Raw genomic sequence first — 25,992 nt, 5'->3', positions numbered from 1 at the left:
CTGATCAATTCCAGCAGCCTACCAATGGGGCACACTGATTGGTTCAGAGGTAGGCATGTGACCCACTCAGTGACCAATGAGAGACAGTCTGGGAGCTTGCTGAGACAGTTGGGAAAGAGAGGCTCTCTCCTAGCTGGCTTTGCTAAGCTGGAGATGTGAGTTTGCAGTTGCAAATGGCCCTTTGCTGCTATAATGTAAGGCGAGCCTGCCTGGGAAGGCAGAGAGAACAGACATCATTTGAGCTGCCAGAGATGCTTGTGCTTAAGCCAGTTTTAAGAATTTATCCCACCTTACCTGCTCTCTTGGTTCTGGAAACCCAAAGAAATAAATTGGACAACATTGAAAAAGGCATAAAGCCACTGTTGTGGCTTTCAGGGACAACTTGTCTTTCAGGGTCAAGTTGTCTTTCAGGGACAACTTGAAAGAAACCTAATCACCAGCTTGGGCCTCTCCTTGGCCATGTTTCTGCTCTTAATTCAGCACTGATGCCCTTCTACCCTCCAGAGATGTATCAGGGCGCTCTGGATGCTCAGCCAGACAAAGAAGAAAACTAGACTCTATGTTTTCCACTTTTATTTTCCAGAACAAAACATGTGCTACCTGCCAGGACCCTGATGCCTGCTTTCCAGCAGCTCTGCCCTCACTCAACCCATTCACCAGGTCAGCCGAGGCAGGAAGGAAAAGAAGGCTCCTTCTGGGGTCAGAGGGCACAGCGTGCCTACCTGCCTTCAACTCTGGGGCAGATGGTGACTGGCACTGGGAGGGAAGTGGCCTGGTTCCAGGGAACGGTGCTTTGGGTCTCAGACCCCAGGCCAAGGGTCAAGTCAGGTTGGGGGTGTGGGCAGGAACACAGTTCCCGTATCCGTACCAGCACCATGACTCCTCGGAGCCCTCAGCCTGGGGCTGGCCAAGAGCTGCCAGCCTCTCTGTAGAGGGACCTGGACTCTGGCCTTGGGCGATGTCTCCGCTGCTCAGGTCCAAATTCTTGGCCCGCCGGGAGGGGCAGGGCAGGCTCTAGATGGCATCCCCCTCGCTGTCAGACTCAATGACGTCCAGCGGCTGCAGGCGCAGGGAGTCGTAGTTGGGGGGTGGGGTGCCCGGGATGGGCGGGTTCTGCTCATGGGGGTAGGCCCCCACGTCAGGGCCGGGTGTGGCCAAGTCTGGCTGGAAGCCAAAGTTGGTGTGGGCCTCCACCAGCTCGGCCACAGTGGGCGGCGGGCCTTCATAGCGAGCCTGGGCCCGCTTCTGCCGCACGCTCTTGGCAAGGGCCACCAGCTTGATGATGGTAATCCACACGAAATCGATGATGATCTCCCCGAACTCGATGAGGCAGAGCACTGAGCCCCCCATCCAGAAGCCGAACTGTCCGCCCAGGTTTGAGAGCAGCCAGACGATCTGCAGGGAGCAGGGGGGTGAGGGCCTGACCGCAGTTGGGGAGTTGGGCCACAGATCTCTGCCTCAAGCCCAACCTCACGGCTTCCTGTGAGGTGAGTTGGTGGCCAGAAAGGGAGAAGAGGTGATCATCTCAGCCCAGGGAAGTAATCTGGGAGTGCCTATGGGACCTTCCTGCTTCCCTGGTGGCTCAGCACTAAAGAATCCGCCTGCCAGTATTGCGCCCCAGTCCACTGGGTTGCAAAAAAGTTGAACACGACTGAGCAACTAAACAACAAGTAAGCAAGTGTTAATCTCTCAGTCTTGTCCAACTCTTTGTGACCCCATTGACCGTAGCCTGCCAGGCTCCTCTGTCCATGGGATTTTCCAGGCAAGAACATTGGAGTGGGTTGCCAGTTCCTTCTCCAGGGGATCTTCCAGACCCAGGGATCAAATCCAGGTCTCCCGGGTTGCAGGCAGACGCTTTACCATCTGAGCCACCAGGGAAACCCATAAACAACAAGTCCAGTTCAGTTCAGTCGCTCAGTTGTGTCCGACTGTTCGCGACCCCATGAACCACAGCACACCAGGCCTCCCTGTCCATCACCAACTCCCAGAGTCCACCCAAACCCATGTCCATTGAGTTGGTGATGCAAACAAGGGACCTTCCTAATTCCTCTGCTGGGCTCTGGATCCTCCCCACCCTCAGGCTGCAGGGTGGAGGGGCAGCAGGCAGGGCTGAGGTGTCAGGAGCCCCGAGACTCACATTATTGGCTGCTGACTCTTCAATGGTGCGATAGTTGAATTCTTGGAAGTAGATATTGAGCTTGACAATCCCCTTCCTGCAGGAGGCAGCAAAGGGAACTGGTGCCCTCTCCCCAATACACACACACACACACACACACACACACACACACACAGCAAAGGTACCCTCCTCTGGCTCAAGCTTCCCGTGTGCCCACTCCCAGGAGTGGAGAGTCCAAACAAGAACCAGGAAGGGCCCCTCTAGGCCTTGGGGCCAGAAAAGGCACCTCTGCCCCTCACCCATTCCATGCATCTCTTTCTGAACCAGTTCTCCAAAGGACCTGGGGCCAAGACAGTCCTAAAGATTGGCTCTGGGATCCCCTCACCCACTCCCAGTACAGTAGACTTGACATAGAGTCCTAGGCCTTGGCCCGCTGTCAGGGGACCCAGGGCAGGGAAATGTGGTCAAGAGGGCTTCCCCCTTACACCTGATGATCCTCAGAAAGGTGATGCTCTCTCATACCTCCAGCCTTCTGCTGGGACATCAGCGCCTCTTCCTATTTGTCTAAACAGTTACTACTCCTCCTTAGGGGATTAGCTCAAGGGTTACCTCCCTATACAGATCTTCCTTATCTCTCAGGAAGAAGGGGCCTCCTTCTCTGCTGGGCTCCCTGAGAAAGTGTACTGTGCAGACTACCACCACCAAAGCCCTGTTCATGTATCTCTGTCCTCTAGACTCAAAGCTCCTGACAGAATGAAAGCTCCTGTCTTTCTTGTGCTCAATGCCTGGTTGTGTTGAATGGATGGAAAGATGTATGAATGGATGGAGGTTGGGTGGGTGGATGGATGAGTGGAAGAAGGGAAGGATGGATGATGGAGCGTGAATGGATGGATGGATGTGAGTGGATAGATGGATGGGGAGACGATTGAAAGGATGGATGATGGATAGATGGGTGGACGGGTTCAAGGATGAAAGGACCGGAGGGGTGGATGAATGAATGAACAGGTTGTTCTTTAGGAAATGGTAGGCTCTGTGCCCCCCTGGCTGGCCTCTCTTTCACTCCCAGTACTTCCTCCTCTAGGCTTGCTTCTGGATCTGACCAGTGTGAGAAGGTGTCTGAGCAGCTGCCCTGTGTCCAAGCCCCTCCCCCGAGGCTCTGGTTTCTCCTCTTTCCTGCCCTCCCTGGCCGGTCCAGACTCTGAGCTCACCTGCTCAAGGTGATATTGCTGCTTTGGTCCCGCTCCTGAGACAAGACGTGGAAAATCCAGTCCTGGAACCCAAAAAGGCAGCTGAGAACAACAGTGCCCGCAGCATCCCCTCCCAGCCATGGGCCCTGCTACCCGTGGGAGGCAGACCACAGCCCTGGGGACTGTGTGTGCGCACAGGGAGAGAGGGGAAAGGCACTGGGTCTCCAGGCTCTTCCCCATAGGCCCGGCCTCCCTGCTTCAGTTCTCACCGCAGGCCCTCACACTTGCTGTTCCCTCCCAGGCTGGCTCAGCCCCATCCTCCAGTTTCAACTCAAATATACTGTTTTAGAGAGGTGGGGAGGGGGCAGTCTTCCCTGACCACCCTGTCTAAAGTGCTTTCCCCCAGTTACCCTTCCAGCATCTGGTTTACTCCCTACACAGCCCCTGGAAATGATCTTATTTCTGTATATCGTCTGTCTCTGCAGCTGGAAAGTAAGCTCCGAAAGGGCAAAGGACGGTCTGTCCCATTCACTGCCATGTCCCCTGCACAGTCCTTGGGGGACACGGGTGGAAGGAGGCAGGGCGGGAGTGGAGGAGAGTTCCCAACAGCCTGCAGACCTCCGGCCACACCTGCCTCCCATCCAAAGCTGGGCGGCCAGGAGCTTGGTTGCTCCCCTGACTCACCTCGGAGGCCTCGGAAGGCCAGACGGCCATGGAGATGGTCATCTTGTACTGAGTGTCACTGGAAGAGAGACGGCAGCCCATGGTCACTGTCCCCGCCCGCCCCGGCTCCACACCCGCCCTGCCCATCCCGTCTGGGTGGACTCACTTGCAGGACTCCTTACAGGCGTAGATGCAGGTCTCCCTCTGCGCCAGGCTGATGCGCAGGGCCGAGTAGCAATGGGCTGGGTGGGAGGGGGTTGGGGGGAGAGATTTTGAGCCAGGTTTTCTGCTTTGAGCCTCCGGCCACCCTCTGATCTCCTGGCCCTGAGCCACCTAAGGCCTGTGGTTAGGTTGAGTGGGGAGCGTTGTCTTGATCCAAACTCCCCTTGTCACAGAAAATCACCCACCCTGGGTGCCCCCTCTCCAGCCGTTTGGCCCCAGCTTGGCCAGAGGGACCTCCTCCCCAGCACCCCAGCCCCAGCTCAGGAGGATCAGAGCAGCTTTCCCTCCACCTGTCACCCCTGAGCCTGGTGGGGGGCAGGCTAGGGCCAGCAGGTCACGTGGGGAGGGATGAGTATTGGAAGGGATAAAGTTCTTCCCTCCTGTCCACACACATTAGTTTTAACAGGTGGTAGGACTCCCTCTGCCACTGACAACATCCATCAGTGTTTGGATGACCCTGGCTCAGTGTGAGTCCAGTAGGGGTTCCCCTTCTGGTGACTTCAGGTTTCAAAGACAAACTCTCTCCTGAACTTACACGTTTCACGTGTACACTTGAAAGCATCAGGGAGCTGGGGGTGAGGAGAACCAGGGCGAGAGGGGCCATGGATGGTGAGGACTCATGGAGCCCCCCACCCGCTGCTTTCGGGCACAGCCTTTGTGAGCAGAGGCCCAGCGGGCTGGGGGGGCCGGTCCCCGAGGGGCTCCCCGCTCACCCCAGTCCGGAAACTCCTGGTTGTTGCAGTATTTCCTCTTGTGGGGCAGCGGGTACAGGTAGTGGCCACAACCACATTCCCGAATCATGTGCTCCTGGAAGCAGGAGCGAATACAGGCCTGGGGGGTGGGAAGGGGCAGAGAGAAGGCAGACTTGAAGGCGATGTCCCCACCTCCGCCCAGGGGGATGGGGCCCAGGGGGCTGCATTCCCAGGCCTGGGGATGGGAAGGGGCAGAGAGAAGGCAGACTTGAAGGCGATGTCCCCACCTCCGCCCAGGGGGATGGGGCCCAGGGGGCTGCATTCCCAGGCCTGGGGATGGGAAGGGGCAGAGAGAAGGCAGACTTGAAGGTGATGTCCCCACCTCCGCCCAGGGGGCCGGGGCCCAGGGCGCTGGATGCCCAGGCCAGGGGCTGGGGGAGCTGAGGAGGCGCCCCTCCAGTGGAAAAGGGTGGCGAGGTGGCTAAGCTTCCTCCCCCTACCCCCTCGAGGTGGGAGGTGGCTGTCCTTCCCTGTCTCTGTCCCCACAGAAGGACTCAAGCCAGAACCCAGCTCTCTGAGGCTGGCCCCACAGATGACACGGGGTTGTTCCAACCCTAAAGCTATCTCTCAGGGACTTCCCTCAATGGTTAGGACTCCGTGATTCCACAGCAGGGGGCGTGGGTTTGATCCCCGGTCAGGGAACTAAGATCCCAAATGTGTCCACTGTTTCCCCCCAACAACAAAAAACAGCTAACTCTTAAGAAAGCTCTTGTTACAAGGCTGCCAGCAGCCTTCCAAGCCATTTGCATGGAAGGACGCAGAAGAGAAAGCAGGCAAGCTCGCTCTGTGCTCCTTCGTCCTGGAGGGAAACACTCAGGTAAGATGAGAAGGGTGATCCAAGTGCTCAGTGCAAAGGAGAGGAAGTGACCTTCTATGGAATGTCCCCTGGTGGGGGTGAGGAAGCGGGGGAGTGGACCAGGCCCCTGTAGGCTGGATGAGATCAATCTATAATTTCTGGGTTTTCAGGTCCAACCTGGTTTCAGTCCACTCAGAAACGAGCTATGTGTTCCGGAGCCAGACCTCCCCTCCGAGCCTCAGTTTATTCCTGTTGCTCCTGTGTCTAAGGTGGGGAGGTCAGCATGCCGTTAGGCACTTGGAGAATGGAAGCAGTCACTTGTCACGGCTCTCCTGCCAGGCTTCCCAAGTCCTCCTCTGGAGGGCTTCCCGCTCCCACCCTTGCCAAGGAGCTCGCATCCTCTCCCCTGCTCTCCTGCCTGCTCCTTCCCAGTCCATTGCATCTGGTGCTCCGTTCTCCCCTGTGAACCTGCAGGCTCCTCGCGGGAGGAAGCGGGGAGTGGGCGGGGGTGGGTGGCAGATGAAATGGCACAGCTGGGAGGAGGGGGTCTGGGGCAAGATCGGGGGCAGTGGGTCAGCACGGAGCTCTGGGCCAAGTGTCCAGCATTCACTCAGACCTCACTGTCTCACCTGGAAGGTGGGGGCCCTCTCCAGGGTGGGCTAGGGCGGGGCCAGGGCTGGCAGGCAGAGCGCCTGACCAGGGCCTGGGACTTTGCCAAGGTCTCTGTCCAGACTGGTGATGGCACTGCACAAAACGAGATCTGGGGTTTCTCTGGAATGGGGTTTCCAGGGCTGGGGACTGATGCCTTTGTGGCCTCCTTCTCTGTGCTCCCACCGCCCCCACCCCCGGCTGCCTTGTCTGTCCATCTGTCCCTCCAGAGGCTTAAAGACTCCTCAAGTTCTCCATCGCAGGCAGAAGCCCCCCGCCAGACAGGAGGGTTGGAGTGAGTGGTACATGGGGTCAGCTGGACAGAGTGGGCAGGGGGGATGGTGGATTCCCGTGTCTAAGACGAAAGGGAAAACTACCCCCTGCTCGGGGCTCTCAGACATGGAGCTGGACACTGGGCTGCCCCCCAGCCGTCCTGTGTCCTCATCCACCAAGGCAGACTGGACTGGGAGAGAAAGTGTCACTGTGAGCGGTCACTTTGGTCATCTTTGCAAAGAGTCAGTCTGTCCTGTCCTCTGAGGCCAGGTCTGAGGCCAAGCCTCGTGGCTGACCTTGGAGATCAGGATAAGAGGTAAGGAAGCCCCAGCTGCAACAAAGGGGATTAAGGCCAGATACAAAGAGGGACTTAGGAACACTGATGAGGCATTTGGACTAGGGTCTATAAGCCCCAATTTCCTCATTCTTAATAATAGCATCTACATCTTGGTATTGTTATGAGGATTAAATTATTTTATATATATATAATATATATGTAGAATATATATATATATGTAAAAAAATTTATATATGTAATGCACATGCAACAGTGCCTGCCTAGCATGATAAGCCTGCTATTATTAGTATATTATAATAATAATGGTATAGTATAATAAATGCATATACAATAAATGCTGTTAATAGCATATTAATATATACTAACAATAATTAATAATTATTGTTAGAATATTATTGCCTCATATGGGTACTGAAAGGATCAAATGATTGTTTAATCCATGTAAATCCTTAATACACACAAGAGTTCTTTTTGGGAAACCCCAGAGCAAAACCCCAAGGCCACACCTGCCAAGCAAGGACAAGAAGTGGCCAGACCCGGGCCCTGGTAAGAACCAGGACTAGACTGGTTCCCTAGCCTCCAGTGAACCTTGTGGTCCCAAAGATCCAGCAGAGCCAGCCTTGCTGGGACCAGCTTTCCCAGACACCTCAGGCCTCAAGCCACCGTCGTCCCACCTGGATGGAGTAGGTCGTGTTGTAGTTGCTGTAGAGGTTTTGGATGGGGACGTCAGAGCCGTTCTTGGTGCACTGGCTGTAGGGCTCGCCCTTGCGTTGCAGCTTGTCCTGTGTAAGAGGTAGTTTGTGGGGACCCCTGGTCACCCCTAGGAACCCCCCTCTGTTCCTCCCTCCCATCCAGCAAGTGGGCCTAGGGGATGCTCAGAGGGGCTGGAGGGCTGACGCCCCAGCAGGTGCCAGGGGTGGGGGGCACTCATCTTCCCCCAAGCATGGGGCCCGCTGGGGTTCCAGGCAGAAGGTGAGGCAGGAGTGAATGGTGGGGAGGTCCAGGGTTTGGGGAGGCCCGGAGCTGCTCCTCTCAGGCCCCAGGAGGTGGGCACTGGGCAGACAGCCTGTAGGCATACCACGAGCACCCCGATGGATGTCTCCATCCCCGCCATGGCATAGATGCCCTCTTCCTTGATGAAGGGGTATGACCTCTGCTCGTGAAGCATCAGCCGGGCGCCAGCCGTAGACGTGAGGAAGGGGACGTAGTCTTCCTGGCCCATGTCCAGGATCAGTTTTAGGCCTGAAGGGAAGATGGGGTGGAGGGCAGCCTGAGCTGGCTCCCCAAGGCTGAGTGCAGACCCACCACCCACTGGTCCCAGCCCCCGCCAGCCAGGGAAGGCCAGGGTCTATGCAGGAAGCTGGCTCCACTTTACGAAAACCTGGACTTCTTGCCTTTTCTGAGGCCCACTTCCTAGTCTGAGCCAGCACGGTCTCCACTCTGGGCTCTGCCTGCCCCATCTCTACTCCACGGCCTCTTCCACACGGCAGGTAGATCCAAGGCTGCAGCCCAGGCAGCCTCGCCTCTCGTCTCCAGGGTCCTCATTCTCTCTGCTCACTCTCTCAGCTGCCATGCTCCTTCTTACTGCTGGGCCTTCGTCAGGCTGTCTTCTCTTTGGAATGCTGTCTCCAGCCTCACCTTGCACCTAGAAACTCCTACTCTTCCTTCAGGGCTCAGTCCAAGTATCACTTCCTCCAGAAGCCTTCCCTGACTGTCTAGACTGGGTCTCGGGATCTCTGTCATACTCTCTCCTTGTCCTGGAACTCGCCTTCCAAGTACCTGTCTCACTTTTGAAATTTTTCTTTTATTATCTGTCTTCCTTCCCTACTCCACTGTTCTCTTCTTGAAGGTGGAGACCAGACTCAGTATTTTATGAATCATGGCAGGGGGTGCTTCCCAGATGGTGCCAGTGGTAAAGAACCCATTTGCCAATGCAGGAGATGCAAGAGATGTGGGTTTGATCCCTGTGTTTGGAAGATCCCCAGGTGAAGGAAATGGCAACCCACTCCAGTATTCTTACCTGGAAGTTTCCATGGACAGGGGAGTCTGGCAAGCTACTGTTCATGGGGTCACAAAAAGAGTTGGATATGACTGAGACAGGCAAGAAGAAAGGACTGGGCAGGACAAGAAGCCTAGCATTTATTGAGCATTTGCTGCATACTGAGTGCTGGGCTCAGGGCTTTATTTACATGATCTCATTGAGGCTTATAAAAGGCATATGAGATAGGTACAATTATTGTCCCCATTTTACAGATGAGGAAACTGAGACCCAAAGAGAGTAAGGGACCTTGTCATAGGTCACTCAACGAGGAAGTGGAAGTTGATGGACTTCTACAGGCAGCTTTGATCTTAATCATCAGTCATCACTAGAGAGTGAGCTAGCTGGCATCTCTGTGATGCCCAGTATCCTCAGAGGCTCTGGGGTGGGTGAAGTGTTGGTAGCCCACCCACACCCCTCTAGACCAGCAGCTCTGACAGTTGCTGAATGACACCTGTCTTTTGATGGCTGGGGAGCTCAGAACCTAAGGGTAGGGAGGAAGGATTTGCTCCCCAAGGCCTGGCGCAGGTGCTGAGTCCACCAGCTGCTCCCAAGACGAGCAGCTTCTGCCATCAACCACTTCCCTCTTCCTCACTTCTGTTTACTACTTCACCTTCTCTCTGTCTCTCATGAACTGCACAGAAACGAGGCTGACAGTAAGGGCTCTGCCCCAGGCTAACTGTGTGATCATGGGAAAGTTACTTAAAACGTCTCAGAACATCTGCATTTAGTGAGAGTTTGCTGCTGGCCAGGCTCAGGGGCAAGGCCAATTGCTCTGTGCTCAGAGGTCTACCTGCCTTAGGCCAGGATGATGTGATGGGGTCTGAACCATATGCTCTGCTCATTTGCTCTGCTCATTTGCTCATTGTGCAAGAGCAGAAACGAGAGCTTCAAGAAGTTCAGTCTCGGTTCAGCATCACCTGGGGGTAAATGGTGGGGCTGGGATTCCATCTGGTCACAGAAGCCTGAGCTCTCAGCCACTGCTTCCTTGCTTTGCTCATCAGCAGAAGGGGCGCACCAGTCACTCACTACCCAGGGATTTTTGCGCATTGGGTTGGGGAGCAGCTGAGAAGGCACCTGGCCCTGCCCCGGGGTACCCAGTAGATGCTGCTGCTCTGCATGCCGGCCTCTGGCTAAACTCGGTCCTGTCCCTCAACAGCTGATGGTGTGTATGCTTGGTGATCACTCAATCATGTCTGACTCTTTGCGACCCCATGGACTGTAGCCCACCAGGCTCCCCTGTCCATGGGATCCTCCAGGCAAGAATAGTAGAGTGAGTTGCCATTTCCTACTCCAGGGGATCTTCCTGACCCAGGGATTGAATCCGCAAGCCTCCTACATCTCCTGCACTGGGCAGGTGGATTCTTTACCACTGCACCATCTGGCTGATGGCCATTTGGTCTTTCATCCTCACATGATAGGATTGAAAACCTCATGGCTCTGGCTCCAGGACAGACTTACCGAACTCAGTTCCCGGGTTGGCTGAAGGGAGGGCCTTCTCCGTCATGCCCCAGTTGAAGATGTAACAGTTGCCATAATCAGGGTGGAAGATGGGTGTGAAGTTCCTGAAAGAAACACCATCAGCTGGAGGCCAGGGCCCATCCCCATCCCAGCTGATGTCACCCCCACTGCCACCCCCCGGGTGCGTGACAGCAGGGAGCTGGTAGATTACTGCTCAGAGAGGCTCAGGAATGGAGAAGTGAGCGACAGGTCATTCTGTCCATTCCCCTGCAGCCATGCACCCACCAGAGAGGAGATCCCCAGACTCTATTGGGAAAGAGAGTGTTCTTTGGGGTAGGAGCCAGGCTCTCTGGCTTAGTCATGAAGTATGAAGAAGTTGCTTTTCGTTTCTTTCTTTCTTTTTTTTTTTTTTGAGGTTAATTTGTGCTTTTATTTGCCAGTGTAATTTAACTACAGTGGCCTGTGAACTTTTTTGATCTAAAAATACAATTTTACATCACAATCCTACAAACATATACACATACATAAGATGTATACATATATAAAAGTGAAACAAAAGTTTTGTCAAAACCATCTGCCCTGAGGGTTATTTATTTATTTTGAGACCCAAAAAAGAAGTTTCTTTGATGTTTTCAGCTGTCTCGTCTACAGGGTCTTGTAAGCCATGTGGTCATTTAAATGGTGACCCCCGAAAAGAGGTGTCCACAGCCTAACCCCAGGGACCTGTGAAAGTGACCTTATTTGGAGAAGGGATCTTCGCAGGCACAGTTAAGGATTTTGAGGTGAGATTAACCGGTTTTATCACGTGGGTCCTAAATCCACCCACAAGTGTCCTTAAAGAGTCGGCAGAGGAGTCACAGAGGAGAAGGTCACATGAAGACAGAGGCGGCGACTGAGAGGAACAAAGACAGAAGTCAGGAGCGCTGGAGCACATCCCCCCCATTGGAAGATGGCTGCTTAACCACTGGACCACCAGGGGAGTCCCCATAAGAACTGCTAAAACACCGCTATTACCAGGTTAAACATAACTGATAAAAATTCCTTAGTATTATTATACATTCAATTTATATTGTCTCGTAGAGGTCAATTTTGGTTTTACAATTTATTGGTTTAAATTAAGATACAAACGACACTGACATGTGATTGGTTGATATGCCTTTTAAATCTCCTTTATGGCTTCCTTCAACTGACTTTTTTTGTTGTAAAATAGCTGTTAAGTTCTGGTTTCATCAAGCTAGTAACTGAAGAGCGACTGATACAATTAGAGGGTCATCATTTTGTTCCCCTGATTTGGGGGCTTTGGGGCAACATGCACCAGGGGTGACCAATGCTGTGTGTCCCGATGGAAGGGCACAGGCTGCCCAGAAAGTGGCCTCGCCAACAAACAAAACAACAACCACAACACCCAGCTGTGAACAGGATCAAACATCTGTCTCTAACTACCATTTACAGCAAATACTGGAGACAGAGGAACAAGTTCAAAGATACCGCAAAAAGTCAATCTGCAAAATCCAGACTCCAGAAAATAAACAACCCAGTGTTTTCAACAAAAAAATTATGAGACAGGGAAAGGGAGGTAACCTTCAGATTGAAAGCAACTTCAAAGACTTGGTTCTATTCCCAACCTGTGGACTTTAATTGGATCCTCATTCAAACAGGCCAACAAAAAAGTCTGACACTGACAAGACTGAACACCACTGGGTAGATGATAGTAATGAGGAATCACCGATCGTTTCCTTTTTAAGGTGGCGAAACGGGATTGTGCTTCTGTCAAAAGTCTTTCTCTTTGAAGATACATTCTACACACCATATAGATGAAAAGGATGTGAGGTCTTGGATTTGCTTTAATGACAGGATGAGAGTCACACTTATTGGATCTGGGTGGTGGGTCCTCACACCCACCACCCAGGTGTGAGTCCCTCACACCCTGTTCTATGTGTATGCTCTCAAGTCCCCACGTGTGCCAAGTCACTTCAGTTGTGTTCGACTCTGTGCCACCCCATGGACTGCAGCCTGCCAGGCTCCTCTGTCCTTGGGATTGTCCAGGCAAGAATACTGGAGCGGGTTGCCATTCCCTTCTCCAGGGGATCTTCCCAACCCAGGGACTGGGATGGAACCCACGTCTCTTAAGTCTCCTACATTGGCAGGTGGGTTCTTTACCACTAGCACCCCCTGGGAAGCCCAATTTCAAGTCTCCATAGAAAACAGCATTTAAGGGGACTTCCCTCGTGGTCCAGTGGTTAAGACTCCACACTCCCAATGCAGGGAGCCGGGGTTCAAACCCTGGTCAAGGACCTAGATCCCGCATGATGCAACTAAGAGTCTGCATGCCGCAATGAAGAGATCCTGCATCCCGAGACTAAGGGTCCCACAAGCAGCAACAAAGATCTAAGATCCTGAGTGCCTCAAATTAAGACCCATGGAGCTAAATAAATAAATATATTTTAAAAAATGGAACTAGCATTTAAAATGTCTTTGGATGTTTTTATATGGTTTTCTGTTATTTTATTAAAAACAGGAGGGAATGGGGCTCGGTGCATCAGATACTGCAGAAACATACCTGAAACACACTTTCTAAGCTTTCTGTTCTACAGTATTTACTGAGCTAATTTCCCCAGGTCATGCTGAAGATTTCAGTGTATGTTCTTTCCTTTAATTCTTGCAATAACCCCATGAGGTCAGCAGGTATTTGTCCCCATGTTCGGATTAAGAAGCCATTTCCTGTCTCTGGTCTCACCCTCTGCGCCAGCCAAATCAGGTGGGTCCAGGGCAGGTGGTGAAATCCGATCCAGGAGCTGACTCTGTCTGACATGCACGTGAGAGGCTTCCGCAGCCTCTGAGCTAAGGTGTCCTCCACCACGAAAGACAAACTGCATTTCTCACCCAACGCTTACTGAGTCACACACTGGGCTCAGGACACGGAGGCCAGCAAGACAGTCCTGCGCTTGAAGCTCATGGCGTAAGAGAGACCACAGAGTGGGGTCATGGCAATTCTCTTTCCTGCCCACCTCCTGCACCTCTAAGGCTCCCACCCTGGTCCAGGGCCGCCAGCTCCCCCCAACCCCGATTCCTGCAGGAGCCTCTGCCTCCACTCTTGCTGCCTTACAACCTTCCTCCTTCACAGTGGTCAGGGCAACTGTTTAAACTGTGAATCATGGGCTTCCCTGTGGTTCAGTGGTCAGGACTCTGCCTTCCGATGGAAGGGGTGTGGGTTCTATCCCTGGTTGAGCTAAGATCCCACATGCCTTGCAGCCAAAAAAAGCAATACTGTAACAAATTCAATAAAACTTAAAAAATAGTCCACATCCAAAAAAAAAAAAAAATTGCGAATCGGCCCATAGCATGCCCCCATTAGAACCTTCTAGAAGCTCCTTGCTGCTCTCAGAATAAAATGCAAATGCCCCACTTGGCTTCCTCCCACTTGTTCATTATACTCCAGAGACACTCCATGTTGTCTTCAAATTCAAGGCCCACTGCTCCTTGTGCCTGGAATATTCTCTGAGCAGATCTTCAAGTGTCTCGTTTCTCCTCCTCCTTTAGGTTTCATCTGCTCGGAGACGTCCCCTGACCTCCCTATGCAAAGTCATCTCCCAGTCACTTGACCATTTCCACCTGCTTATTTCCCTCGTGGCTCAGTGGTAAAGAATCCACCTGCCAATGCAGGAGATGTGGGTTGGGAAGATCCCTTGGAGAAGGAAATGGCAACCCACTCCAGTATTCTTGCCTGGGAAATCCCATGGACAGAGGAGTCTGGCAGGCTACAGTCCATGGGGTCGCAAAGAGTCGGACACAACTTAGCAACTCAACAACAACAACAACATTCCCATGCTGGCATGCATCAGAAGCCGAACTCATTTTCTTGACTTAATTGCTTATCAGCGGCCTCTTGCTTTGGAAAATAATCCCAGGGAGGACAGCTGTCTGTCTGGAGGGAGAAAGAACCAAGGGCTCAGGCTTGGGAGCCAGCCTGCCTGAATTTGAATTCTGGCTCTGCCAGTTACTCACTGGTGAGCTTGGGGGAAGTCACTTCACCTCTCTGTGTTTCTCCCCCCATAACACTGGGGTAACAACAAAACCCACCCAAAAGGACTAAGGTGAGGGTTGGAAGCTGAGCACACTGAACCACTAAACAAATTCACCCCCAATCCTCAGAGACTGGCACTCGGTAGACAGACACTCAGTAAATATTTGTTGGATAAATTATAATATGTGATAAGAGTAGCAACAGAGATAAGCCTGGAAGAGTGGACGTGGGGGTGGGGAGTGGGTCAGGCAGGGGAGGGTTCCTGAAGGAGATGAGCCCTGAATTGAGACTTGAAGGATGAGTAAGAGGTAGCCAAGCTTTGCAGGTATGGGATAAATGAAGGGCACCCCAGGCTGGGGGTGGGAGTGAGGGTGGGGTCCAGAGGGAAAAAACCACTCTGGGTGGGCACCGTGGAGTCTCTCTCCCAGGTGGGATCAGGGCTGCGGCCACAAGGGAGGAAATGAGCAGGGAAAACCAGTTGCAGCCGGGCGCCGGGTCTGGAAGGAGAGACCCCGCCCCTGGGACATGGGCACGCGATGTTCCCAAGGAGCTGCCTCGGACACCTACCGCCCAGGAGCGGGAGGTGGCTCTGGGCGCGGCCAGATCCCCTCCTGTCCCGGGTTGCACTCTGAGGCTTGCCAACTATTTGCTTGTTGATAAATGTTCTTTACCTGAAGAGGCTGCTCCCAGCACTGGCCGAGTCTGGCTCCAGAGCTAAGTGTTTCCCTCCCCAAACCTTCCCTGGAACAGAGATGAGGCATAAAGGCAGAGACCAGCAAGCTTCCTGCAAAGACTGGGAGATGGAGCATCCTAGCTGGGAGCCGTACAACGACAGTGGCACTGGGTAGTACGGTTTAGGGAAGGGAGAAACCGGAGGACCAACCCTTGAAGCAACAACAACACATGTGTGCCTGAAAAAGTGAACGTGAAAGTCGTTCAGTCGTGTCCGACTCTGCGATCCCATGGACCATACAGACCATAGAATTCTCCAGGCCAGAATACTGGAGTGGGTAGCTTATCCCTTCTCCAGGGGATCTTCCTGACCCAGGGATCAAACTGAGGTCTCCCTCATTGCGGGCAGATTCTTTACCAGCTGAGCCACCAGGGCAGCCCAAGAATACTGGAGTGGGTAACCGATCCCTTCTCCAGGGGATCTTCCTGACCCAGGAATCGAACCGGGGGATCTTGCATTGCAGGCGGATTCTTTACCAACTGAGCTATCAGTGAAGCCATATGTGCCTAGAGCTTGGTTTCTAAATCCCATTCTCCAATAAAAGGACTGGAGCTTCTCAGAGAAATGGCTGATTCTAGGACTGGGGCATCTTTTAGTGCCAGAAAGCAAGGAAGTACTAAAAAAATAAATAAATGGATGAGGACACGTTGAAGGGACACAGGAGCCAACTGAAGGAGCTCTCAGTGGCCAACACTAGAAAATTTTGAGTAATAAAATAAATAGTGTGGTATTGGATTACAACCCAAATATACAAGAGTCCATACTAGTATAAATAAATGATTGAGTAAATAAACAAAAGCAGAAGACATTCCGTACGAAGAATTCCGAATAGTGTCTGTTCCCCTCTCCAGGTGAAGTGGAGTTTAATCTCTCTTCTGGTGCTGCTTCCCCCACCGCACACCGCAGAGTACAGGCTGAACTTAGAGCTCATGATACAGAGCATGGCGGAGAAGCCCAACACACCCCACCTTAACCAAGGGAGGAGGGTCAACATCACGGGTGGTTCTGAGTGGCTAACATGTACCCCCTGATAGGATGTGACAAGGAAGCCCTCCACCTCTGTGGTCTTCTTCCCCCAAATCCATCTTATCTGTATAAACCCCAACAGCTTGCTATAAAACAGCTGACCAGGACCCCGAAATGGTCATGGTCATCCAGAACAAGGAAATCTGAGAAAGTGTCACAGTCGGAAGGGACGAAGGAGACATGACAACCGACAGCAATGTGGTCTCTTGGATGGAAGCCTGAGCAGGAAAAGATCATCAGGAAAAACCAACAAATCCGAATAAAGTGTTAGGTTTGTTTACTAGTGATGTGGCCAGGTTGGCTTCTTACTTTTGATAGATTACATGGTGACTAAGATGTTATGGATAGGGGAAGCTGGGTGAGGAGTACCAGGGAACTCTGTGTACTCTCTTTGAAACTTTTCTATAAATCTAAAACTACTCCACAATAAAAAGTTAATCTTTAAATTGCTCCTATAATTCTTAGCACGTGCTAAGTACTGTTCTAAACAGTTTATCTATGTAAACTCACTTAATCCCCATGATAGCCTTGTGAGGTCATTTCACTGTCCCTATTTTCCAGATGAGAAAACTGAGACCCAGAGAAGCTAAGCAGTATGCCCCCAAACAGAAAAGTTGAAAGTATTAGTCGCTCAGTCCTGTCTGACTCTTTGCAACCCCATGGACGGTATGTAGCCCACCAGGCTCCTCTGTCCATGAGATTCTCCAGGCAAAAATACTGGAGTGAGTAGCCATTCCCTTCTCCAGGGGATTGTCCCAACCCAGGAATCAAACCCGGGTCTCCTGCATTGCAGGTGAGTTCTTTACCATCTGAGCCACCAGGAAAGCCCAGCTGGTATTCAAACCCAGGCGGCTTGGTGTCAGGGTCCAAACGTGGCTCATACTTTCCTAAAACTGCAGTGGCTGCACCTTCAGCATTCACTAATACGAGGTGGAGAGGATGGAGACCAGGACAGAGTAAGGGAGCCAAAGTGTCTGGGGCCCAACACTGGGAGGGCAGAGAGAGGCACGTGTCCTCTGGCGCTGAGTCTGAGGCTGATTCAGGAAGATGGGCAACCAGTAGGCTGTGGGACTGACAAGCAGCACGGAGACAGGTGGACCAGGGTCTCCGTGCCAAGGAACCGCCGAGGGCTGAAGAAACGAGCTTGGGAGGAAGGAAGGAAGACAATCTCGATTTCTGATGAGGCGATGAAGTGACGCCAGGTGGGCCTGGCTCAGACTGCCACCTCGGCTACTCACCCAGTGTGTGACCTCAGAGATGTTGCTTAACCTCTCTGAGCAGTGCTGTATCACATAAAACAAGGGCTTGTTGCCAGAGTTAGCCTGACTGATTTTATACATGTGAAGTGCTAAGAATAGCGCCTGGACAGAAGAAGGGTGCAATGAGCGTTGGCATCATTACTGAAGAATGAGTGCCTTGTAAAATGCGGGTTTAATGAGAGTAATACTGAGTTCATCACTACTGTCAGCCTGTCACGTACATTAACTCACTTAATATTCCAAAGAACCCAGTGGGGTAGGCACAGGCTTTCCAGGGGGCTCAGTGGTAAGGCACCTGCCCGCCAATGTAGGAGACATAAGAGACATGGGTTTGATCCCTGGGTCGGGAAGATCCCCTGGAGGAGGAAATGGCACCCACTCCAGTATTCTTTCCTGGGAAATCCCAAGGACAGAGGAGCCTGGCGGGCTATAGTCCATGGGGTCGCAAAGAGTCAGACATGCCTGAGCTCGCACGCACGTGCACACAGAGTAAGCACTGTTGTTGCCTATTGTATGCAGGAGGAAAAAGGAGGCATATCAAGGTTAAGACGCGTGCTTGAAGCCACACAGCTGGTAAGACAGAGCAAGGATTTGAACCCAATGGTCTAACTGCAGAGTCCAGACTTGACCGCCTCACTAGATTTATTCCCCAGTCACAGCCACACCACAGAGTTATGCGGCCAACACCTGGTGCTGCCTGCCCGCCAGCCATCTTCTCAGTCAGCTGACCCAAATAGGGCTGGCTCTGGAGGGCGCCATCTTAGCAACATGGAGACCATCCCCAGGCTGCCTCCAGCCCTGCCTCAGGCCAGGAAGTCGCTGCAGGCTCTGTTTAGGGACCGTGCTGTGTGCAGAACACACATCTTCAAGCCCTGGGATCCCACTAAGAGATGCTCACACAAAGCGCCAGGAACCGGGCAGCAGGTCCCAGTGGATCCTAACAGATCCCACTTTTTCAACTCACTCACACTTCAGGGCATATTCTGACTGAGCAGATAAGCCATATGTTTTAAATTACCATATTACACCTCTCTCTTTCAGCTGTGAGGATAAAGATGAACTTATAGGCACAGACCGCGTTTACTGGTACCCACAACCTTAAGGCGGGCTGCCAGGAGTGGTGGGGCAAGTAGGCTCTGAAGCAAGTCTCCCCAGAGAGAGGGGTTGGAACCCAGCCTGCAACCAGCCAGCGAGGACGTGTGCCATCGGTGGGGGGCCGGCACGCAGTTCTTCCACCTGTAGGTCCCTCCTTCTCTGATTCTCACAAACACCTAGGCGGGCAGCTCTGCCTGCTCAGGGGGCCTTGACTCCTTGACACGACCTACACCTGCCCTGTGCCTGTGCTTTCTGGGGGACAGAACCAGCAGATTCTTGACAGAGGTTCCCGAGGGCTCATGAGCTGACTGACGCGGGCTGAGGCCACAGTCCCCAGGAGTTTGAAACCAGTAGCCTGCCACTCGTCTAAAACGGCAAGATTCGGCAAAAAGTCCCTGTCTCCAGAGACCTGAAGTGTGGGAATCTGAAGCTCCAGACCAGGAGGATGCTAGCGCCTCAGGGAAATGGGACCGGCCAAAGCCCAGGGCCAGACTCGGGGTGGGGGGGGGGGCGCCCGCTACACCAGGAGGTCTGCCATGAGGCCAGGAGGCGGCACTGGGGCCTCAGCAGCTCGCCTGCCTGTGCCCAGCCTCCCTTCCCAAGTGACCCACCCATCGAATCTGTCCGAGAGTTGGGGACAGAGCTGGGTGCTCAGTCCCAGGGTCTGAATGGTCAAAAGCTGGAGGTGGCGGTGCAGGGAAGGAGGTGGAGATCTGTGGACCATGTGTAAGAGGACCCAGGCTTTCGGAGTTAATGCTGCCCTCATCCTGCCATCTTCTCAACCCTGGGGTTGTTTGGGAAAAGGGTGTTTATGACAAAGGCTTCTAGGGCTCTGTTCTAAGTGCTGACATGAGCCGATTCATTTACTCTACATGAGACACAGATATGGTTATTGTTCCATCTTAGGGATGAGAAAACAGGGCAGTAGATGCTGGGTATTGGAGGCTAACAGCTCATGGCTGCCCCTTCTCCCGCCTCCTTGCCTGGGAAGTTAGGAGACCCCCAGCCCATGCTCCTGGGGGTGGCACCACCCAGGGAGTGACTGATGGGGCCATGTGCAAGGGGCCGCCCCCCCGCTTAAGGGAGTACAGCTCTGCAGGGCAGTTTACAGGGATGACGCTTGGGTTAGACGCCACCTGAGGCCACATCCTCCCTTAGCGCCGTCCTCTTTCCCTACAGACTTTCCCTGAAGTGATGCCCTCAGGACATGATGGGGCCGTCAATGCATCCTCTTCTCAAACTCCCTCTAAGAAGCCAAAGACAGCAGGGTACAGACAATTGGGGTAACCGGCTAAGTGGCCGAGCTGGGGTGTGGACCCAGGATGTGGACCCCGGCCTCGGGGGGCCCACTGGCTCTCACCTGTAGTTGCAGGGCTCTGCCCCGAACAGGCAGGCCAGGATCAGCCGCTCGGCAGGGTAGCCCATGGCCACCAGCTCCTGGTTTGGAACCTGTGCAAAGATGTTGGTGGCCTGCAGGGTGTACCACTCCGTCACGGCCTGGGTGGCGCTGCTGAAGTTCCGGAAGGTACACGTGGTTCCATTGTGGCTGCACTGCGGGGGATGGGGGGGTGTCGAGAGGGGTTCCTGTGGGTGGGGGCTGCTCAGGGACCCCCCAACCCTGAAAGCCAGGGCAGCGAGGGTGCTGCCAGCTGCCCTTCCTCGGGTGGCACCTTGGTGCTGGGGTGGCCAGTGGCTGGCCGGTGGGCAGTGTGTTGGCACTCACAGTCACAAGGCTTGGGTTGCAGCAACAGCCACCCCCATATAACATTGCTCAGGCCTGAGCCAACCCACTTGCACACACATCCACACAGTCACGTCCACACAGACATCTTTCTGACACCTGCAGTCACACGATGTCCTGGCATCACAACTATATACACACGTGTCCACATGCCTCGAGTCACACAAGTGGCCCCACACTCATGCTCACATGGACACGTGAGCAGCAGACACGCTTGACCCTCCGCTCCCCCAACTCCACTCCCAGCCCCGTCCCAGATATCCAGAGGCAGCCCCCTGGAGGCCGGGTGGACCATGAAGGACTCGAGACTTCAGGTTCTGCCCCCTCCTCTCTGATGGGGGAAGATCCTGACCACATATTGGGTACCAGGGCGGATCATCAGAATCACCAGGAAGCCTATTAACAACATAGATTCTTGGGTCTGGGCCCAAAACTGCCCTTTCAGATTCTCCAGGAGTCAGGCCCAGGGCTCTGTGCAGTTACAGAGCCACCAGGGATCCCAGGCACAGACAGGGAACCTTCTTCCCACCTGCAGGCTTGCAGCCATCCCAGCAGTCCAGTTATGCTTTGGCAATGACTGTACAGCATAGCTGTGGTTTTCCACCTGCCCAATACTTATGCCCCTGTCTTCTGATAACAAGACTTAATTCCTTCTTCAGGAAGCCACCCACCCCTTCCCCCTCGCTCAGTCCATGTAGTCTGATAGAGGCTCAGCTCTCCCCTAGCCAAGACCCAGATTTGTTAAGGAAAGAGACTCCCATAGGACTCACTGGAGAGGGCCCATTGTTTGAGCCGTGCCCGGGGAGGGGGCCCCACTTACTAGTCTCATGGCTACTTTGCACCTGTGGGCACTGCAGGGCCTTCCTGGTGCTGGGCTGTTGCTTGCTGAGCCATTGAAGTTGTCCTCAAACAGGTCCAGAACCACCGGGTGGTGGGGGTTCTGCTCGTTGATAAAGACCAGGGGCGTGTGGTGCCAGATGGACAGGTTCAGGGCCCTGGTGTCATTGACCTGGCTGAGCTCGGGACCCAGGATCCTCCCCAAGACTGCCTCCATCAGTTCGTCCAGGTCCTTCAGCAAATGCTGGACTTTGGAGTACCTGGGTGGGGGAGAGGGCCAGTCAAGGGGGCAAGGGGCAGCTGCAGAGCACAGCGGCCATAGTCCAGTCGCCTCCTACTCTAGTGTGGCTGCCACCACGTGTGAGAAGCCTGCTCCTCCCCGCCCCCAGTGCCCACCTCTCGACCCACCCACCCATGCGTCCATGCCTCCTTCCACCACCTGCTCACTCTTTCTTCACCCAGTATTTGGTGGGTATCTACCATGTGCCAAGTACACAGAGGCTATTATACTATGTGCAAGGCACAGAGGATATTATAGCAAACAAGACAGATCGAGTCTCTTTTCCTATGAAATTCACATGCTACAGAGACAGAATCCTAAGAGCTCATGGTTGTTGATCCCTCACCATGTGTCAGGTGCTAGGTGTTTCCTGCATCTTCTTTGAGTTAATTTATAAATAAAATTCTACAATGACCCCATGTGGATAAAGAAACTCTGGGAGTTGCTGTGATTTCCTGAGCTAACCCCACTGAAGAAGGCACAGATCTGAGAACCTGGGTTTGGTGGGCCCCAGTTGGTATCTGTGGGTGCACGGGGTTCAGACTTCTTCCTCCCAGGAGGGGTATAATATTGGAAGAGGGGCAGGCCTGTGATCCTGAGGTCCTAAATCTCCAGCAGCAATTTGGGGAATAGGAGCCAGTTTCAGCAGGGAGAAGACTGTGGGGTTGGGATCCAGGATCTTCTCAGTCCCTGAGGTTCCCATACTGGAAGTGGTGACCAGTCAGTCCGGCAGAAATGTGTCCACCCCAATGAGTGTTTCCACCAAGCCCTGGGTTGGGGGGCTCCAAGCCCTGCACCCCTGTCACTACAGAACCCAATTTATCCAAGATCCTGCCCAGAGTGTGGTCTCCAGGGTGGTGTGTGTCAACTCTGGCTGGAGGACTTCCTGTAGGAGAGGGCACTAAACCCTAGATATAGGCCCAAGTGCTGGTATGAAGGTGGACAGCGGCCAGAGCTGACATCAGTTGCAGACGCTGACACCACCTGTTCTCTGATCACCAAACCAGCCACCTCTGTGCGTACAGGGAGGGGAGGACTGGGAATGTGCTGGGCTGTGGGGTGGGGGCTGCTATTATAGCCTGGATGTCTACAGCTGCTGTCAAGCTTGGTAAGATCTGGGTTTGAATTCCAGCATGCCACTTAATGGGCTTCCCTGGTAGCTCAGCTGGTAAAGAATCCGCTTGCAATGCAGGAGACCCTGGTTCGATTCCTGGTACAGCAAGATCCCCTGGAGAAGAGATAGGCTACGCACACTCCAGTATTCTTAGGCTTCCCTGGTGGCTTAGACGTTAAAGAATCTGCCTGCAATGCGGGAGACCTGAGTTTGATCCATGGGTTGGGAAGATTCCCTGTAGAAGGGCATGGCAACCCACTCCAGTATTCTTGCTTGGAGAATCCCCGTGGACAGGGGAGCCTGGTGGGCTACAGTCCATGGGGTCGCAAAGAGTCGGGACTGAGTGACCAAACCCAGCACAGCATGCCACTTAACATCTGTGTGACCGTGGGTAGGTTAACCTCTCTGAGGCTCTCTTCTCTCATCTGTGAAATAGTGGGAGATTAAAACATTTACCCTAGAGGATTTTTGGAGGATTCAATAGGGTGATGCTTATAAGCAGGATGTGTTATTATAATTATTAAGAGTTTTCTTGAGTAGCTTCAAAGACCCACCCAAGCAAGGAAGAACAGCCCTATGACCAGAATGAGGTGACTTTCTGATAACTGGAAATGTAAACAGGAAGTATGATTTCTTCCAGGACCTCCTTTTGGACGAGAACGCTTTCTGTGACTCAGACATGCTGGCTCATTTTTCAACCCCTTGAATGCACCAGGCTCTGCCTCACCCCAGGACCTTTGCATGTGCTATGTCCTCCACTTGGAGCACTCTCTTCATTCCACCCGGCTAGTGTCTACTCATTTCCTGGGGCATTTTTCTGTGACCCCCTGCCTTTCCTAAACCGACTAGGCTGGGTCTCCTTGGGTGTCTGCCTTGCCATCCAGTGGTTAAACAGTGGCAGCTCTGGAGTCAGATAAGACCTAGATTCAAATTCCACAGTTGCTCACTGAGTGTCTCTGGGCAAGTTCCCTCACCACTCTGAATCTCCATTTCCTGACCTGTGAACTGGGGCTACTAGAGTAGTGCCCCCCAACCCCCACCCCAGAGTGGTTGTGTGGATTAGAATGACATGAATTATCCAAAGAACACTCAACATATTGCCTGGCATTTAGGCAATATTATGAAATGCACTCAATGCATGGTTGCTATAGATGGCTGGAGGGCTTCCTGTAGGAGAGGGCACTAAACCCTGGATACAGGTCCAGTTTAATCCTCACAATGAGAATGATTTCAATGTTTATGGTAGAAAAGATGAATTTCTGTTTTCGCTGGGAGGCTGTGATGAGGACAGGAGGAACTTTGTTTTAGTTACTGATGCATTTCTGGTGCCCCATAACGGTGCCTGGCAATAGTAGTGTGTTAGTTGCTCAGTTGTGTCCTACTCTTTATGATCCTGTGGACCACCGCCTGCCAGGCTTCTCTGTCCATGCAATTCTCCAGGCAAGAATACTGGAGTGGGTAAGCCATTCCCTTCTCCAGGAGTTCTTCCCGACCAAGGGATCAAACCTGCCTTGCAGGTGGATTCTTTACCATCTGGGCCACAAGGGAAGCCCCAGTAGTAGGTGGCAATTGTAGGTGCTCAATAAATACACACTGAATCAATAAATAAGCACTAGTGTGAAGGCACTACCAGGTATTTTTGGAGGTTCTTTTTAAGCTCAGGAGATTTATGAATTTTGAATCTTACTTGCTGCACAGAGGGAAAGAGACAGAGAGAGAGAGAGAAAGGAGGAAATGGGAAAGAAGGAAGGAAAGCTGGAAGGAAGGAAAATGAAGGGAAGCAGCCCCGCTGAGACCAGCCGTGCTCCAGGGACCACCTACTGGAAGGGGCTGGCGTTGCAGATGGTGACCGCGGGGAAGTCCATGGTCTTGAAGCCGATGGAGAGGGAGACGCTGACCTCCCAGTTCAGGTAGGTCTTGATGAAGAGGCCCCACTGCCAGCAGACGAGGGAGGTGAAGAGCAAGGTGAGCACGAACCACATGGCCTTCTTCTTGGGCCCCTCGCAGATGATGCGCTTGGGGCCATGGGTGTTGGTGTTGTCACAGTACCACACCAGCAGCTCCTTGTATGTGTAGCCGGGGCCCTTCTGCAGCCGATGCAGGCCCTTGAGCAGGTACTTCTTCACGTGCATCGTGGCTCCTGCAGAGACAGCCGAGAGAGCCACGTCAGATACCACGCCAGCCTCACATCCCAGGATCTCCCAGTTGTGACCAGGGCATGCGCACTGGAGACAGGCAGGCTGGCCCTCTTTCCATTCCTCCCCACCTCCCTCCCTTCCATCTTGCCATTTATCATCCAGCCATCTGGGTGCTAAGTCACTAAAGTCATGTCCGATTTGGTGTGACCCTATGGATTGTAGCCCACCAGGCTCTTCTGTCCATGGGATTCTCCAGGCAAGAATACTGGAGTGGCTTGCCATGGCCTCCCCTAGGGGATTTTCCCAACCCAGGGATCCAACCTGAATCTCTTACAACTCCTGCATTGGTAGGTGAGTTCTTTACCACTAGGCCCACCCCAAAACCTTTATTAAGTGCCTACTGTATGCCAGACACTTAATTAGCCCCTCTGAACTCAATGATGAGCAAAATGGACATGGTTTCTTCCCTCTGGGAATTTCCAGCTTAGTGGACAAGTTACTTAAACTCCCAACTTCTTAGGTTCTCCGTCTGCAAAACAGGGACAACTGTACCTAGTTTTTGCACAATTGTGAGAGGGTGAAATTGACTAATGCCTAAAAGGTGCTAAATACAGTGCCCAGCACAGACTAAGTGCTCAGTATGTTGGCTACCTCTACAGCAGCTGTTAGTGCTGAGACAGACATCAATCATATAGCCCATCAGAATGAGTAGTTAGGAAATGTGACAGGAAGGATAGGGACCCTGAGTGCCCAGAGGCAGGAGACGGCGGTGGTTAAGAATGAGGACTCTGGAGCAAAATGCCTGGCTTTGAATCTCGGCTCTGCTACTTTCTAGCTGGGTGACTTTGAGCAAATCACTGTCTCAGTGGCTCAGTTTCCTCGTCTTATAAAATGGAGATAATAACGGTCCCCACCTCACAGGGTTGCCGTGAAGACTGAAATGAATGAAAATACAGAGTGTCTATTAAGGCCTGGCACCTAAGCGTCAGCTACCATTTTTACAAATAAATATCACTCCTCCTAAATCTGGAAGTGAGTTCTTGGAGGAGTTGAAGGGGAGGGCAGGAGAGAAGTGGTGGGGGGAAGCGGGCAAGGCCTTGTAGGCCAGGCTGAGGATCGGGGTTTCAGCGGAGGTGAGACGCTGTCAATTCTGCAGTGTGAAGAGATCGCCCACCCAGCTGCTTGGTGGAGACGGACGGGAGTGGGTGAGGGTGGTCCAGGAGCCCTGGGTGCTAGCTGAGGTTCATCCAGCAATGGGAAACCTTCTGAGACTATTTCCCACCTGCGTGAG

At 53.1% G+C, this 25,992-nt stretch overlaps 1 protein-coding gene across 2 annotated transcripts in view; it reads right to left on the bottom strand.

The window, feature by feature from the left end:
- Positions 1-558: 558 nt before the first annotated feature.
- Positions 559-25,992, bottom strand: part of SCNN1B (sodium channel epithelial 1 subunit beta) — a 72,674-nt gene continuing 47,240 nt past the window's right edge. Inside the window, exons 2-13 of one of the 2 annotated variants that reach the window (XM_061401416.1) lie at positions 24,385-24,703; positions 21,153-21,429; positions 19,952-20,142; positions 10,455-10,558; positions 8,034-8,197; positions 7,630-7,737; positions 4,902-5,019; positions 4,133-4,208; positions 3,988-4,045; positions 3,325-3,386; positions 2,138-2,213; positions 559-1,395 (exon numbers count right to left, since the gene is read on the bottom strand). In XM_061401416.1, coding sequence (XP_061257400.1) covers positions 1,015-1,395; positions 2,138-2,213; positions 3,325-3,386; positions 3,988-4,045; positions 4,133-4,208; positions 4,902-5,019; positions 7,630-7,737; positions 8,034-8,197; positions 10,455-10,558; positions 19,952-20,142; positions 21,153-21,429; positions 24,385-24,695 — 1,926 coding nt within the window. In that variant the 5' untranslated portion in view covers positions 24,696-24,703 and the 3' untranslated portion in view covers positions 559-1,014. The remainder of the gene's footprint in view (positions 1,396-2,137; positions 2,214-3,324; positions 3,387-3,987; positions 4,046-4,132; positions 4,209-4,901; positions 5,020-7,629; positions 7,738-8,033; positions 8,198-10,454; positions 10,559-19,951; positions 20,143-21,152; positions 21,430-24,384; positions 24,704-25,992) is intronic. The other variant, XM_061401417.1, reaches the window with a different exon arrangement.

Source organism: Bos javanicus, chromosome 25, assembly GCF_032452875.1.
Source record: "Bos javanicus breed banteng chromosome 25, ARS-OSU_banteng_1.0, whole genome shotgun sequence".
Classification (NCBI taxonomy): Eukaryota; Metazoa; Chordata; class Mammalia; order Artiodactyla; family Bovidae; genus Bos; species Bos javanicus.
Note: the sequence above shows the minus strand (reverse complement) of the source record. Positions and strands in the feature narration are given on the sequence as shown.